Genomic DNA, 18,209 nt, shown 5'->3' with positions numbered 1-18,209 from the left:
CTTAATTAGTTTCAGATGCATAAAAAAAATTATAAAAATTTCTCTTTGTGTTGTTTTTTAGCTGCATTTTAAAAGTAATTTCAGCTGATTTTCGATGTTTTTGTAGAGCCTTTTTGACTGTTTCGAGCAGATTTTGCGGTTGTTGATGTCTCGTTTTGGGCTTGGTTTTAGGTGTAAAAGTGTACGATTTCTGGACTTTTTTTGATGGGTTTTAAAGTGGTTTAAATGGCTGATTTTTGTGGTTGAACATGTAAGTTGAAATTAAGTAAAATGTTCAATGTCTCCACCTTCGTCAATGTAGCACCAACAACAACAGTAATAGAAATTCGAAAGTGACAAATTTGTATGGTACAACAATATATAAATTAAAAAGAAAATCTTACAAAGTTGATACAAGTTTGATACATCTATAATAACATATAAACTAAAAATAAACTTTATACAACTAATTTTATAGTATACAACTTATTTATAACTTATCTACAATTTCCATACATCATTTTTACCTAGCTAAATACAACTACAATATCATACAACTTAAATACAATTTTCATAAAATTTTATATAATCTTGTGTCTGTATTTTGTATATGATTTGTATATATTTTGTATGTAGTGTGTTCTTCTTCCTATTTGAAATTTCAATCAAAACGTCATCTCTTAATATAATTTTGATACATATCAACAACTTTGTATTTAAAGATAGTATTTATAACTTAAATATAAATTTCATACGACGATTCATATATTATACAACTATTTTTCAACTTTCATACAACATTCAAATAAAATATATATAACTATAACATAATACGACTTAAATACAATTTACATTCAACTATAATACAACTTTAATATAATTTTGTATGTATATTGTATGTCATGTGTTCTTCTTCGAGTTTCAATCTAAAATTCAGCCAAAATCAAATCTAATTTTCAGTAAACACCCTCAAAATTGAGATATAAACTCCATAGAATATTCACAATTGTTTGCAACAACACCCAAAATCATAAATAATAGTTTTTGAAAATCCAAATTCGAATTCAAAGCTTTGAAGCTTTTAATGGCTGTCAATAGTGGAGAGTTAAACACCTTCAAAATTTATTGATTGACAATTTCAATTCGACACCAATTGTGCAACATAAACGGAAATTGCTAAGTTAAAACTCTGTAGTAAAATGATTAAAATCCATTAATGAATTCCATTAAAATTATACGCAACATGAAAGGATAAAAACAGAGAACGTCAAAGGAAGAAAAATTGGGGAAAGAACGGAGAAGGAGAGATAGAGAGATGGAGAAAGAGAGACGGAGAGAAGGGATGGGGAAATAATTGATATTCCTTATTCAATTCCTGATATAAAGGGATACTCATTTAAAACTAATTTGTATGTAATTGGTAAATTGTATATGACCATATAATTATGTTGTGTACCCGAATTCACAACACAAAGTAAACGAGGGAAATGATAGGTTTAATTAATAAACTCAAAGAGACAATCATTACAATAACAGAAACTAGAACTAAGAAGGAGATTCAGAGAAGAAGGATAGAGAGAGAGCCGAGGGAGAACAGAAAAAAATAGTCCAGAGAAAGAAGCCAGAAGAACGAGACGATAGGGAACAAAATTCTCAACAATGCGCATCCTCCCAAAAATCATCGACCATTACTATTTTAATATAATAGTTCTTGGGCTCACTACACAACCCGTCCCAAATTAGCCTGACCATGTTGCTTGTTCTCAGCCCAATAGCTCTTCTAAGCTCAATAGCCATCTGTGTGTGGATATCTTTATTGGACTGGGGTTGATTCACAACAATACCCCGTTATCAATAAGAACCTTGTCCTCAAGGTTCGAGACAAGAAATCCTTCAATGAGGGACAATGGTAAACTAGTTGTAGCTAGATAAACATTCACGGGTATAAAGCCTAGTTGGAAAGTCCACTTGCATATCAAAAAGTAACCAACAGCCCCATGTGTGCCAGCAACACAAGCGCGGGAAATGATATTTACTGAAGCGATATCAATAACTAACAAGAACCTTGGTATGTATATTTCTGTGGTGAGCTCATCTCTATCACATGTAGAAAAGAGAACAAGAACTCCCTATATAGCAAAGGCAAGTTGTGCCTCTAGCACCCGTAGCAAAGCAACAAATGCTTGGCAGTATCCTCGCCAACTTTTTTTCTCCAGTATTTCAACCCATATGTCCATTGTGATTAGTTGTTCATTTGTTCTCCTACTCAAAGTGCTGAAACGCCCCGCCATAGACTCAACTACGCCATTAACTTTAGGGCGAAGCTCTAGAGTTTTAAACATCCTCAAATAAGCAGTAGAGTCAATATTGTTATTCCCTTTTATTTTTCTCTGCAACTCACCTAGTGCACCATAAACTCTAATGCTACTTGTAGAATGTGATTCAATAATGGAATAAAAACCAAAACATGACAAGCCATATTCTAACTTGGTAAATTCAGCAATAGTTACGTTCTGATCTTGAAGATCAAGGTTGTTAATAGAGAGAGGTGCATTGCATATAAACAAAGTAGCTATGGCAGTCAAGGTTGCTTCAAGGAAACCATCTCTATCTTCAAGAATTGGTACGTCAAAAGGGCCTCCTCCCGAATCGAAGACTACAAGTATTTCAAAAGTAACTTGGGCTCTTAGACTTACCCCCGTTTGCCCAGCTATGATACCTTGAAGGACTTGTGCAGTTCCTTCTTTGTGAATTTTGCCAGCAACATCAGGAACAACACCAAGATGTGGAGCAATGGCTAATGAATCAGCATTGAAGTTAGTGGTTGGCATAGTAAAATAGCGAGTGCAATAATGATGATGCAACTATTGCCATCCGGGATCCCACACCTGAGTCATAGATTTAGCATATGCAAAGAAGAAAAACATGCGAGTAGATCCCATCAATAGTAGTAGCTCCATATTCACTGTATAACCGGCTCGAGACTTGGACTTAAAACTTATTCCTGGATCCCCTACACAAATATCCAAAGCAGCCCCACGAACAGTGACAATAAGGAGATTTACGCCAGGACTAAATGGAAATTGATTCAAAAGACATTGATAAATAAAAGTATTATCAGTACGACAAGCTGATTTCCCAGGGGTTTTCTTGAAATCAACCACAATTATGGTCAAATAATCCTTACAAGTGCTGCCGAATTTCATTGAGAAAGCAATATGTGGTACCCTCAACACCATCAGAATATCTTCATTTTTTCGCTGCTCAACATCAGGTATCGCTTCATTTGAAGGCATTTCACCTGGTGAAATCTCATCCTCATTCTCTATAAAAAAATTATCAAGATATAGTTTTATAATAGTCTCAGGCTCCATGAAAAAATAAAAATAGACAAAGGTAGGAAAAATTAATTACACAAATATTCACAAGTTAGGTATAGAGAAAACTGACCATACTAAGAATTTTGTATTTCTATCAATGGTAATTGATAATTCCGTTAAGTCCCCGGCAACGGCGCCAAAATTTGATCACGCCCAACTATGCCTTATAAAAAGGACAATGCGGACGTTGCAAATATAACCTGAGTATTCTGCCCAGAGTCGAATCCACAGAGAATTAACCTATCAATCACTATCTTTAGAACTACTAAACTCTTGAGAACCAATTTCCCCAAACGTTTGAATCACAGTTGATGGTGTCTTCAATAACTAAAATTGCACGTAAATAAACAGTTGTAAACTAAGGATGCTAAGGTTGTAAACAATGGTGAGAAAAAGCTAAGGTAAAGATTTCCCCTATTGATGGAATCCCTTCTATTTATGCGTCATACAAATTTACTAACACACCTCTATCAATCATGAACACTTTTCTTACCGTAAATCTCTCCCGAGTAATCACAGTAATATACTATTGCACTCTCCCGGGATACACTAGCTAGCTTTAATTAACACAGTTCACTTAAGATTGCACCCAAGGCTTCGTTATCCCTAATCCCGCCTTTAAACCCGCAGTTATAGATTCCTCTTATACTTTAGGAGTGGTGTTATTCAACAATAACCTAAATATACACTCTCTCCCGAGTTATGCACACTAAATAGGCACAGCTAATTGAGGATCCTGTCAACTAACTACAACAAGAACATAGTTGAATAAATAAAGATTGAAACTAGCAATTTGTATTCACATAAACAAGAAGTTCATCCCCCAATGGGTTCCATCAAAACCTTAGACAAAAGATTTAGCTACTCATAACTATGGGTAAATAAACTAAAACAATGTTCATCATAAAACTTGCAAGAAACATAAAGAGAAAAAAAGAAACCAAGATGTTTTGGGTGATCTCTCACACTTGTTCTTCTTCCAAAACTACTCTCCAAAAACAATACATGCCTCTTTTGGGCGGAGTCTAGTGTTTAAAATAGGGTTTGGGCTGAAAATCCCGTGTTTTGCACTTTAGTCCCTGAACTTTCCGCCTCCTGCCGCGGTTCTGCCGCGGTCGCGGTAGAACCGCGGCCAAACATGGCCTCTGATCTTCCTTCTATCCGTGAACATCCTTCACCGCGGTTCTACCGCGGTCGCGGTGGAACCGCGGTAGACGCAGTTTTCTGATTCTTCAGCCTGTTTTTGCGTGGTTCACTTGGGATATTTCATGGTTGGCCTTTCTTTATTCATTTTTTTTCACTCCAAAAGTGCTCACTAACCTTCCTTAGTCATATATAACCTGCAAATCATTAAAAGCACTAATAAGAGCATTTTGTTATCACTTTTATTATCAAAACTATGCCAGAAGGCGGTTATTTAGGGTCTGAATAAAGTTAAATTCACCTATTATCAACACCCCATACTTAAACCTTTGCTCGTCCTCGAGCAAGCTAAACCACACTTCTAGGCCTACCCATTTGACGCATTACCCCATGTATGTCACACCTTCCATTTTGACAGAACAGCCTAAGAAATGTGCCGGTCACACCCCAGTTGCAGACTCTACTGCCATGACACACTTGTGCTCACTCTAGTTACTCTAACAGAGGTGAAGACTTACTTTTTTCTTCCTGAATCACATTCCCTCACATTAAAAAAAATCTGAGAGCATTTCCACATGCATAAAATTTAAACACAAGGAATCGAAGATATCAAGAATTCACTCACTCTCAAAAATAACATTCATATGCCACAAAAGATGCACCATAAGCTTGCCCGTAGTGTACTACTCTACTAATGGAGCTCATTCATTCTAGGATCATTTAGGACTTTATTTGGTTGTAACGTAGACTGAGGGACGGGTAGGATACATTTGGATATAAGAGTGACTACACCTTCCCAAGCACTTTAATACATACACTATAATATTTAAAACCACACTTATGTCAAACCAAAACTCCACCTTCATATCAATGTATATTAACTCCATACTTCTTTAAGCACAATTACATCAAAAGTCACCGCCACAAGAAATATTCTTCACAACAATACTACTTTTTTTTTCTTTCTTTTTCAATTCAAGTGGCTCTTACATTTTTTTTTAAGAAATAGTGCACTTTTCTCCTTATTTCATTAGTTCCACTCAAAAGCCAAACCAACCACCCCACACTTTAACTTTTATAAAGTTCATAACAATTCAAGTGCTCATGAGAGGTGAAAAGGTTCAAAAGATGGTTAATTCAAACAAATGAGTAAGGCTTGTAATATGGTTGCCAAACAAACAGGATTACAGGCTCAAAGGGGTTAACTACGATACATAACAATTAGGCGGGTAAAATATAGATATCTGGCTCAACAAAGAAATGTCTATATCACTTCCAAGACTGAACAAAACTATTATTTCGCTTTGCAAACACACGGGGCAAGTTCTAGGCATCAAATGCAATGCACAGAATACAACAAACCTCACACACACATGGCACATAACTCATTCTGAATCAGTTTATCAACACACTCATACAAGCGTTCGAGCAAGGCAAGATGTGCAATATTAAGGCATAGATTTATAAGTCCACAACTGAGCCCAGACTTCACACTCTCAAGTTTGTTTTAGTTGTTTGCAGGTGTGTGCATTACGGGTAGAATTATAGCCTTTACCTATCTCAGTTCTAACTACAAACGGAAAATCTACCTAACCCGGTTCAAGCAAAACCCTTGGAAAAGAACCGTGGCCAAAAGAAAAACCAAGGGGGACTTGCTACACTACCTAAAAAGAAGAAAAAAAACCACAATGCCTATGTACAGTACACATATAACTAGAGCAAGTCTCCCACCCCATACTTTAAAATAATGGCATGTCCTCATGTCATATCAAGAAAGTAAAGAGCAGAAGGGTAAGAAGACTTCCCTAAGACTCAATCAGAGTCGGAGACGGTGTGGGGATCCACATGGCAAGCTCTCCCCAGAGCACGGAACCAGGCCATGAACTTGTTCTCAGACCGGGCCTGCCTCTGAGACATTGCATCCATTCGTGTGTGTAGGCCATCCACTGAGGCGCGGAGATCCGCGACCTCTTCCTCCATGGAATGCAGCATAGGCCTGGTAGACTGAGATCTGGCGAAGCCTGCCCCAGTATGGGGGCGCCGAGAGGGTCTCGCACTGTCAGTCGATCTCCTGGACGGTGCACTTGGAAATGGGTCAGCATCCTCATCATCTATCACAATTGTAGCACGTGTACCCCTGCCCACTTTGATGCGTGAAGCGCGGAATGGTGCTTCAGGTGCCAACTCTCCATCGGCAGGACCTGTGGGGACCCCCCTCCGCAAGCACAGTGCTGTCACCAAGGAAGGGAAGTAAAACCCCTTTGACAGCAGCGGTCCCCGCAGAACCATTTCGTCACTAATTACCCGGGCTGCATCAAAGTCCTTCTTCGTCACGAAACACCATGTCAATAATGCTCTGTTGAAGTTTACATCAGTGGTGTTGTTGGATGGCATGAACCGGCTGCAGATGACAGTCAACCAACACTTAGCCAAATGCGTGAAAGAATTGTAATTCAGGGTGCTTTGGTCTTTGATCCATGTGGGGTGCCCCCCAGCACAAAGTACATCCGTCATAGCCTCCCACGTGACACCTGGTCTGTCATGGTAGAAATAAACGTCGCCCGTGAACTGGGGCAGCTGCAATACCTGTTGGATAGTCACAATAGAGGCATCCACCACTATGCCTCGCACAATCACCTCCCGCAGCATATGTGCATGGCAGTTCGCGTAAAACTCCCTAACAATCATCCGGTTCACCGGGCCGTGCGGATAAAAGAGGAATTCCATTCCCCTCCTCCGAATTTCTTCATACATGTCCTCTTGTTCCACGCGGAGGGCTGCCCGGTCAATTTGAATCTCGTGAATGAAGTTCTTTCCAGCCTTCGCATTAAAATCGTCCTCAGCTCGTTCTGATTCAAATCGGGACTCGTCAAATGTCGGCTGGAGGGATGTGCCCGCCCCTTTCCTTTGCCGTTTACGTGCCATAGCACCACATTCTGCCAACACCACCCCACACTTACTCCTGTGCATATCTTTCCAAACATAAACAACACCCCCTATCATCGAGTACAACACTCCCCAATTAGGGGTGGGTAGAACCCGCTCCGCAATATCACAACAACTCTAAAATTGTGGCCCACATGGTACCTAACAACAGCTATTCTCAAAAGATTAGATTTTTTTTTTGACAAAAACATCACAAATACCATGAAGCCTCAAGCACCTTAACACCGACCAAGTTCACGACATTATCATACAACAACGAAAATCAAGAACAAAGCGAAAATTGACAAAAATTATGCGAAGCCTACCTAGGTTGAAACTAAGTAAAAGTATTCTAGATTACACAAAAATAGAAGATTAAGTAGAGAGAGAAAAATAAAAACTTACTAGTGTGGTTGAGTAGAAGTGGGTGATGAAGGTGGATGGCAAGGGAGGGTGATAATGGGGTTTTGGGAGGAGAAGAGTGGAAGAGAGAAGATAGAGAGAAGATGGAGAAGAAGAGAATGAGAAAAGAAAAGGGGGGTTGTGTTTTATTGTGCTGGGCAGATGGGGGGATTAGTGGTAGGTGGGTGTGTGTTATTTTTGGGTAAAAGGGAAAGAAAAAAAAACTTTTTTTTTTTAAAATCGGACCTGGACCCGATCTGTGTCTGCCGCGGTTCTACCGCGATAGCGGTGGAAATGCGGTAGACCAAGTTCAGAGGGTCGTACTTACCGCGGTTCTACCGCGACCGCGGTGGAAACGCGATAACCTGGGTTCCAGAGAGGGGTCAGTACCGCGGTTTGACCGCGATCGCGGTAGAACGGCGGTCTGACCGCGTCTCTGATTCAGACACCTTTTTTTTATGTTTATGTTATACTTACAACAATTTCGTGAGTTGCCTCCTACGGAGCGCCTGATTTAAGGTCGCGGCACGACGCAGGATGAGCGCATTTAAGGCTCGCTCGACCTCTGTGGTTCAGTCAAGTGTAGTTCAGACCCTTCCTTAAGCTCGCTCATACCCACATACAACTTCAATCTCTGACCATTGACCCTAAATGTACGAGAATCATTCTCAGTGGCAACTTCAACCGCTCCTGACGGGAAAACTTCAACTACTCGAAATGGTCCCGACCATCGTGACTTCAGCTTGCCCGGGAACAACCTTAGTCTTGAGTTGTATAGCAATACCATGTCCCCAGGTTTGAAATTTCGCTCGACAATGTTTTGATCGTGTAGTTTCTTCATTCTCTCTTTGTACAGCCTTGTACTCTCAAAAGCAAGATACCTGAATTCCTCGAGCTCATGCAATTCTGTGACTCTTGATGTGCCCGCAGCTTCCATATCTAAGTTTAGTTGCTTCAGTGCCCACCACGCTTTATGCTCCAGTTCTACAAGTAGGTGACATGCCTTCCCAAACACTAACTTGTATGGTGACATACCAATTGGTGTCTTGAAAGCTGTTCTGTAAGCCCAGAGTGCATCATCTAGCTTCCTTGCCCCATCAGTTCTTGTGGCGTTTACAGTTTTCGTTAACACACTCTTGATTTCCCTGTTGGATACCTCAACCTGTCCACTAGTCTGCGGGTGGTAAGGAGTAGCTACCTTGTGGCGCACATCGTATTTCATAAGCAACTTCTCGAAGGCTCTATTGCAGAAGTGAGTGCCTCCGTCGCTAATAATCTCCCATGGTGTCCCAAAGCGGGTGAATATGTTCTTCTTTATAAATCCCACCACCACTTTCGCATCATTTGTGGGCAATGCTACAGCTTCCACCCACTTGGACACATAGTCTACAACAACAAGGATGTATTTATTGCCATAGGAGCTGACGAAGGGACCCATGAAATCAATCCCCCAGACGTCGAACACTTCTATCTCCTGAATTGGGTTCATGGGCATTTCGTGGCGCCGGGAAATGTTCCCGGTGCGTTGACATTCATTACAACCTTTCACCCATGAGTGCGCATCTTTAAACACAGTCGGCCAGAAAAATCCGGCCTCTAGCACCTTCGCTGCTGTCCTGATCCCTCCAAAGTGTCCACCATAAGCCGATGCATGACAAGCCTGCAAAATAGAAGATTGTTCTATCTCGGAGACACATCTCCGGATCATGTTATCCAGGCATATTCTAAAGAGATAGGGCTCATCCCAATAGTACAAGCGGCTTTCACGAAAAAATCGTTTCCTCTGGACCGATGAAAGGTCGTGAGGGACTATACCACTGGCTAGGTAATTGGCCAAGTCCGCATACCATGGCGCTTCCTGATGAGTGGTGGCGAGCAGTTGCTCGTCTGGAAAAGTTTCCAGAATTTCCTCAACTTCAATTGCATTTTCAGATCCCTCTAGTCGTGATAGGTGATCAACAACTTGATTCTCAGTGCCATTGCGATCACGTATTTCAAGATCAAACTCTTGCAGAAGCAGCACCCAACGAATCAGGCGTGGATTAGAGTCTTTCTTTTCTATTAAGTATTTGAGAGCAACATGGTCAGTGTATACAATTACCTTTGATCCTATCAGGTAGGACCGGAACTTGTCGAATGCGAACACCACAGCTAGCATCTGCTTTTCAGTCACCGTATAGTTCAACTGGGCTCCACTCAGCGTTTTACTAGCATAGTAGATTGGGTGCATCAATTTATCTTTTCGCTGGCCCAGCACTGCCCCCACTGCGTAGTCACTAGCGTCACACATTAGTTCGAACGGTTGCTCCCAGTTGGGGGCAACAATGATGGGTGCTGTGACCAGCCTCTGCTTCAGCTTCTCAAACGATACCCTGCAATCATCAGAAAATACAAACGGGTGATCTTTCTCTAATAACTTACAGAGATGATTGGCGATTTTGGAGAAGTCTTTTATGAACCGCCGATAGAAACCGGCATGTCCAAGGAAACTCCTGATTACTTTGACCGAAATTGGTGGAGGCGGCTTTGCTATTACATCAACCTTTGCTCGATCTACCTCTATTCCCTTGCTTGACACCCGGTGCCCCAGAACTATGCCTTCTTGTACCATGAAATGGCACTTTTCCCAATTCAGCACCAGATTTGTCTCGATGCACCTTTTCAGCACACGCGTCAGATTCACCAGGCACTCATCAAATGAATTCCCCACCACTGAGAAGTCATCCATGAACACCTCCTAAAGGCCATCATGCACCGTTGGAATGTGGCGGGTGCATTGCATAGGCCAAAGGACATCCTCCTAAAGGCATATATGCCATAAGGGCATGTGAAAGAGGTCTTCTCTCGATCCTCAGGTGCAATGGAAATCTGATTGTACCCTGAGTACCCATCCAGAAAACAAAAGTGTGACCTCCCTGCTAATCTATCCAGCATTTGATCAATGAAGGGAAGTGGGAAGTGGTCTTTCCGGGTGGCTAGATTCAACTTTCGATAATTCATGCAAATTTTCCAGCCTGTGACGGTTCTCGTTGAGATTAGTTCATTGTTGTCATTCTTCACAACCGTCATGCCACCCTTCTTAGGCACACATTGAACTGGGCTAACCCAGCTGCTGTCAGAGATTGGGAAAATAATTCCCGCATCTAGCCACTTTATCACTTCTTTCTTCACCACCTCCTTCATATTCGGGTTTAGCCTCCTCTGATGTTCCCTGGAAGGTTTGTGCCCCTCTTCCAGCAGAATCTTATGCATGTAGTACGCGGGGCTGATCCCCTTGATATCTGCCATGGTCCACCCAATGGCAGTTTTGCATTCCTTCAATACCTGTAAAAGCTGTTAAACCTGCACATCTAACAAACCAGATGAGATAATAACAGGTAGAGTGGAGTTAGGTCCCAGAAATTCATACCTGAGGTGGCCTGGCAATGGCTTTAGTTCCAGCTTCGGTGGTTCTTCAATGGATGGCTTAGCTGGAGGAGTCTCCCTCTTTTCTAAGTGTAGGGGCTCAAACTCTAGATTTCTTTCCCAAAACCCTCTACCTTCTAATGTCAACACCCATTCTGCCAAGTCCTCACCGTTCACTTCCTCCAAATTCGTCAAACATGCAGCGAGGGGATCCTCAATCGTCAACACTTCATCATCAGACTGAACGATTACATCCACGGCATCATTAAGAGAGCAACTTGCGAACTCACTTGGGCGCCTCATAGATTTCTGCACATTGAATATAATCTCTTCGTCATTGAGCCTCATCTTAAGATCTCCGGTCTCACAATCAATAAGAGCTCTCCCTGTGGCTAAGAATGGTCTTCCTAAGATGATAGGAATTTCTTCATCTACTTTGAAATCCAATATCACAAAGTCAGCAGGGAACACGAACTTCCCCACCTGAATAAGTACATCATCAAGGATCCTAAATGGACGCTTCACAGTCCTGTCAGCCAGCTGCAACAGCATAGAGGTGGGTCTAGCTCTCCCAATGCCCAACCTCTTGTAAATGACCAGGGGCATAAGATTAATGCTGGCCCCTAAATCACAGAGTGCTTTCGCAAAAGCAAAGTTTCCAATAGTACATGGAATAGTAAAACTCCGGGGATCTGAGAGCTTTTCAGCAACAGGTCTAGTCACCACTGCACTGCACGTCTGAGTAAGTGTCACCGTAGCCAAGTCTTGGAAGTCAAATTTTCGGGACATTAAGTCTTTCATCATTTTTGCGTATCCAGGCATCTCCTTTAAAGCTTTGATCAATGGAATATTTACCTGAATTTGCTTGAGCATCTCAAAGAACTTTTTGTATTGCTCCTCCTTTTGGTGTTTAGCCAACCTCTGCGGAAATGGTGCAAGAGGTCTTTTCTTCCCAATCACTTGGGACTTTTCTTTCTCAGCTACTATCTCTACTACTGGCTCTTCATCTGCTTCAGCAACTTTCTCGGTCTCCTGCTGAGTATTCTTTTCTTCCTGAGCAGGCTGGACTGTCACTTCTGTCAGCCTTATGGATTCATCCAGCTCAATGGGTACTTGAATAAGTGTCTCAGCCTGTATATTGTCACGAACTCTCTCCTTCTCTTCATCGAGATCCCTGCCATTACGGAGACTCACCGCCATCAGCTGCTTCGGGCCCTGATCTTTAGGATTGATTTGGGTATCTGCAGGTAGCGTTCCTTGAGGACGATTATTCAGAGACATTGAAATTTGGTCCACCTGCACTTCAATATTTTTGATAGCTGCGTCATGTGCATCTACTCTCTCATTTATCTTTGCAGTGGACCCAATAACCTGCTGCATCATTGCTTCCAGTCTCGCAAACCCATCGTCCTGTCTTCCACCATGTTGCTGCTGAGGCGGGTGGTACCCCTGCTGCTGATTGTTGTACCCCTGGGATCTAGGATACAGAGCCATGTTGTTGGGGGTCTCATACCTCCCATGTTTCCGGCGTTATATTGTGGCGGAGGTGGTCTGTACTGTTGTTGAGTTTGCTGACCCCAGTTCTGATTTCCCTGTCTCTGACCCCCATAGTTAGCTACATAGTTCATATCTTCAGGGTGCTGATGATGATGATCAAGCTCTGTATTCCAAGGATTACCAACTGGTTGACTAATGCAAGATGTGCACAAGCCCCCATTGGTAGTGTCTACTATGTGTACCTGCTGCTTCTGTCCTGATTCCTCCACCTTTTTGGTGAGGATGCTCATTTGTGTCAGGAGGGTCGCCATATTTTCAGCCATAGTGTTTGAAGGATCAAGGGGCACTGAGTGTACCACTGGAGTTATGGGTGCATTCCTGGATGTCCATCCCGAATTCTGTGCCATTTTATCAAGTAAACTTTGACCTTCTCTCCATATCTTGCTCAAGAATGCCCCACCAGCTGAAGCATCCACAATATTCTTCAACCCATCCGACAGTCCCATATAAAATCGTTGTCCCAACATCTGTTCTGGAATACCATGATGTGGACACATAACCAACATTCCTTTGAACCTGCTCCATGTTTCATGCAGTGTCTCCATTGGTTTCTGCTTGAAGCTCACGATCTCATCAATTTGTTGGGCAGTTTTGTTGGGTGGATGAAACTTGTTATGAAACTGCTTGACTAACTCATCCCACGTTGCTATAGAATTTATGGGGAGTGAGTTTAGCCAAACCTGTGCAGCTCATGTCACCGAGAATGGGAACAATAATAACCTGATAGCCTCTGGAGTGACATTGGGCTACCTTTGGGTCTTGCAGATCGACAGGAAGTTCTTCAAGTGTTGCTGAGGATCTTCAAGTTGTGTCCCAGAAAAGAGTCCCTTGTTTTGCAATAAGTGCAGCATATTATTTGTGATCTGGAACGACTCAGCTTGTATTGCAGGCACAACTATGGCAGTAGCTAAATTGTCAGCTGTGGGCTGTGCCCAGTCATACAGTGCACCCTCGGTCACCAGAGGTGTTGCGTCTCTGACATTCAAGTTGATTTGCTCATGCCTGCCGTTTCCGTTAGGGTCGATTGCGTCTCCCATGTCAGTTTCGAATTTGTCTGTTTGTTGAGGTGGTTAAAGTCTTCTGTTGGCACGGTTAAATTCCCTAAATATTTTCTCAGGGTCTGCGAGTCCTTCAAGTACTTCTCCAGTCCTCGTAGAGTTTCTAGGCATACACCTGCGCAACCAACTCAACAACCGTCAAAAATTTCAATCAAAAATTGGGTGTAGAGAAACTGCCTACGCGAAGAATTTTTGTATTTCTAGCAATGGTAATTGATAATTCCGTTAACTCCCCGGTAACGGCGCCAAAATTTTATCACGCCCAACTATGCCTTATAAAAAGGACAATGCGGACGTTGCAAATATAACCTGAGTATTCTGCCTAGAGTCGAATCCACAGAGAATTAACCTATCAATCACTATCTTTAGAACTACTAAACTCTTGAGAACCAATTTCCCCAAACGTTTGAATCACAGTTGATGGCGTCTTCAATAACTAAAATTGCACGTAAATAAACAGTTGTAAACTAAGGATGCTAAGGTTGTAAACAATGGTGAGAAAAAGCTAAGGTAAAGATTTCCCCTATTGATGGAATCCCTTCTATTTATGCGTCATACAAATTTACTAACACACCTCTATCAATCATGAACACTTTTCTTACCGTAAATCTCTCCCGAGTAATCACAGTAATATACTATTGCACTCTCCCGAGATACACTAGCTAGCTTTAATTAACACAGTTCACTTAAAATTGCACCCAAGGCTTCGTTATCCCTAATCCCGCCTTTAAACCCGCAGTTATAGATTCCTCTTATACTTTAGGAGTGGTGTTATTCAACAATAACCTAAATATGCACTCTCTCCTGAGTTATGCACACTAAATAGGCACAACTAATTGAGGATCCTGTCAACTAACTACAACAAGAACATAGTTGAATAAATAAAGATTGAAACTAGCAATTTGTATTCACATAAACAAGAAGTTCATCCCCCAATGGGTTCCATCAAAACCTTAGACAAAAGATTTAGCTACTCATAACTATGGGTAAATAAACTAAAACAATGTTCATCATAAAACTTGCAAGAAACATAAAGAGAAAAAAAGAAACCAAGATGTTTTGGGTGATCTCTCACACTTGTTCTTCTTCCAAAACTACTCTCCAAAAACAATACATGCCTCTTTTGGGCGGAGTCTAGTGTTTAAAATAGGGTTTTGGGCTGAAAATCCCGTGTTTTGCACTTTAGTCCCTGAACTTTCCGCCTCCTGCCGCGGTAGAACCGCGGCCAAACATGGCCTCTGATCTTCCTTCTATCCGCGAACATCCTTCACCGCGGTTCTACCGCGGTCGCGGTGGAACCGCGGTAGACGCAGTTTTCTGATTCTTCAGCCTGTTTTTGCATGGTTCACTTGGGATATTTCATGGTTGGCCTTTCTTTCTTCATTCTTTTTCACTCCAAAAGTGCTCTCTAACCTTCCTTAGTCATATATAACCTGCAAATTATTAAAAGCACTAATAAGAGCATTTTGTTATCACTTTTATTATCAAAACTATGCCAGAAGGCGGTTATTTAGGGTTTGAATAAAGTTAAATTCACCTATTATCATGCATCAACAAATACATTTGGGCAACAACTATGTAACATTGCGTCAAACACCTTAGCTTTCTGAATATCATCCAAATCAGCTACGAAGTGAGAGACATAAGCATTTTCATTTGTGCTTTGGCATGTTGTTGAAACAGAAGAATATTCCTATGTTGTTCTGGTGAAAATTCTAGGAGACATTTCATCAAACACATGTTTGGCCTTTGAGTTACCAACTTTGAATGCAGATTCTAACTCATAGAAGTTGGAATTATGGCGCAAATCAGCTAAAGGATATACCTGAGCCTCAGACGAATCCAGAGTAGAGTGATTAATGTAGCTATGATAAGCAAAGGATGAATCGTCCAGCCTCCTCTTCGAATCTATAGCAGGTTGTTTCCGAAATCGCAACAATATTTTTTCCTTGAAATGGTTCTAATCATAGAATTGTTTGTTGCGAAAGAGCCAATCGAACCAAACGAGAGCATCACCTTCAAAGTAAAAATATGGAAGAGGTAACCAGTCTTCCTCGGAAAAACCAAGGAATTTGAAGTAACGTTCTGCCCGATAAACCCATTCCTCTAGGTTGCCATTGCTGAATTTATCTAGTATCACCGCTGTCATTGGAGTTCGAATCGATGAAAGCACCAATGTTATGTACCCGAATTCGCAACACAGATAAATGAGGGAAATGATAGGTTTAATTCATAAATTCAAAGAGTCAATCATTACAATAACAAAAACTAGAACTACGAAGGAGATTCAGAGAAGAAGAAGAGAGATCAAAGGGAGAACAGAAAAAGAGAGTCCAGAGGAGGAATCCAGAAGAACCAAACGAGAGGGAACATAATTCTCAATAATTCGCATCCTCCCAAAAATCATATCGATATTCTTTTAATATAATACTTCTTGGGTTGACTACTCAACCCGAATCCCAAATTAACCTGACCTCATTGCTTGTTCTTAGCCCAAAGCTCTTCTAATCCCAATAGTTATCTCTGAGTGGATATCTTTATTGGGCTGGGGTTGATTCTTAAAAATTAAGTTAAAACTTAACTATGCAGGATAAATAAGTTTCTTATGTAGTATAGATAGGTAAAAATCCCTTAATTTTTAATACGTTTAAATTTGGGAAATTACCAGCTATGTCAATTTATAAGTAGCTTATTACAAAAATTAGTCAATTGATAAAATATTACTAATATTAGCCAATTAGCTACTTGTAGCAAAAAAAAAAAAATTTTGCTTTGTTTTGAGTGGGTGTTATTAGACGGAAAAGGGCCTGATATATCCCTCTACTATGGTATATTTTTCAATATCGTCCCTCGTTATACTTTTCGTCCCTTAAAGCCCTTACCGTCCAACCAAGTTTTATATGTGCCCCTATTTTAACGGTTGGGACACGTGGCACGCTCTGAGAAGACCAAGAACCCACTACACTAAATAAAACTAACCCGCCCCAGTTCTACTGCCCCGCCCGCCCGTTCATAAACCATAAATCAAAAAACCACCGTAAAAGCACAAACAAAACACCAAAATTCTAGGGCTTCTTTATCGTTCTCATTCTGATAAACCCATAAATCAAAACCCATTGTAAAAACACAATCAAAACATCAAAATAAAAGGGCTTCTTCGTCGCTCCCATTGCTAAGTATTCAGCTGGTCGGAAACTGCTGTACAATGTCGGAAAATAGTTGTTCGTCGAAGAGGATCTGCCGATGTGGGGAAGTTGCTAATAAATTTACTTCAAAAACTCTCTTAAACCCTGGTAGAAGATTTTACAAATGTCCTACACATAAGGTAGTTTTTATTTCTCTCTTTCGATTCCTGTTACAATTCCCAACTTTACAGTGTTCAATCTTTGAAGATATTTTATTGTGGTTTGTGTAGAGTGAAGGATGTAGGTTTTGGGAATGACATAATGAAGAGTATCATGATGCTGCTTTAATTGCAATTAATAGTGTAAGATTAGAAGCTGCAAATCGCGAGATTAAGATGTTGAATGTTTCTTTGGAAGCTCTAAAGGTCGAAAGAGACAGGCTGACTGAAAAGATTGAACTCATAGATTCTATGAAGAATTTTGAAGTTAAAAAAAATATGGAATTGGAAGCAAAAGTGGTGAAGTTGAAGATTATCATTACAATTGTATGCTCGCTAATAGTTGGATTTGCATTCTCCTCTATAATGAAGTGAAATTATGTTGAAATTATTTTGTCGAAGGGGAATGTTGTATCAACAGTTAAATATTGGAATGTTGAACTTGTCATTTTATTGTGTTGAAATTATGTTGAAATATGTCCGTGAATATTGGTACTTTCTATAGTTTCTATTAGATGTCTAATGGTTGGATTTGTATTGTAATGACATTGTTAATGGCTAGATTTTGTATTGGAATGTTTCTTTGTTTAGATGTTTAATGTTGAATTTGTTAAGTCATTGTAAACCAATTGCTAAGAAATAGTGATCCCAATTCGAACATACATCTGGGATGCTCAAAATAAGCTTCTTTAGTATTAATTTCATATGTTGCATTGTAATTCGAACATACATTTGGGAACATGCTAATACAACTTTCTCACTCGTTTAGTCCAAAAATGCAATGTTCAGTCATAAAACTCAAAGACACAAAACCAACCAAGGCATTCAGTCATAAACCCAATGCATTCAAGCTCCAAAAACTGCTATACAACTGATGATACTACAGTCAAACTGATGATAATTTAACATCTATACAACAAACACAACAAACTGATGATAATGCAGTAACAAATACAACAGATGATACGGCAGTAACAAATACAACAAACTGCTTCAGGACTGCAGTATCTAGCTGAC

General features: G+C 40.7%; 1 protein-coding gene across 1 annotated transcript; it reads right to left on the bottom strand.

Annotated features, from left to right (window-relative positions):
* Positions 1–8,376: 8,376 nt before the first annotated feature.
* LOC107807985 (uncharacterized) lies at positions 8,377–12,728 on the bottom strand. The gene is made up of 5 exons (XM_016632463.2): positions 11,239–12,728; positions 11,154–11,171; positions 9,645–10,486; positions 9,028–9,215; positions 8,377–8,913 (listed from the first exon to the last, which is right to left on the bottom strand). The coding sequence occupies exons 1-5, from the start codon at positions 12,726–12,728 to the stop codon at positions 8,377–8,379; spliced, it is 3,075 nt and encodes a 1,024-aa protein (XP_016487949.2).
* Between the last annotated feature and the right edge of the window lie 5,481 nt (positions 12,729–18,209).

Source organism: Nicotiana tabacum, chromosome 3 (genome assembly GCF_000715075.1).
Source record: "Nicotiana tabacum cultivar K326 chromosome 3, ASM71507v2, whole genome shotgun sequence".
NCBI lineage: Eukaryota > Viridiplantae > Streptophyta > Magnoliopsida > Solanales > Solanaceae > Nicotiana > Nicotiana tabacum.
The sequence above is the reverse complement of the archived record's forward strand: the minus strand, read 5'-3'. Positions and strand labels throughout refer to the sequence as shown.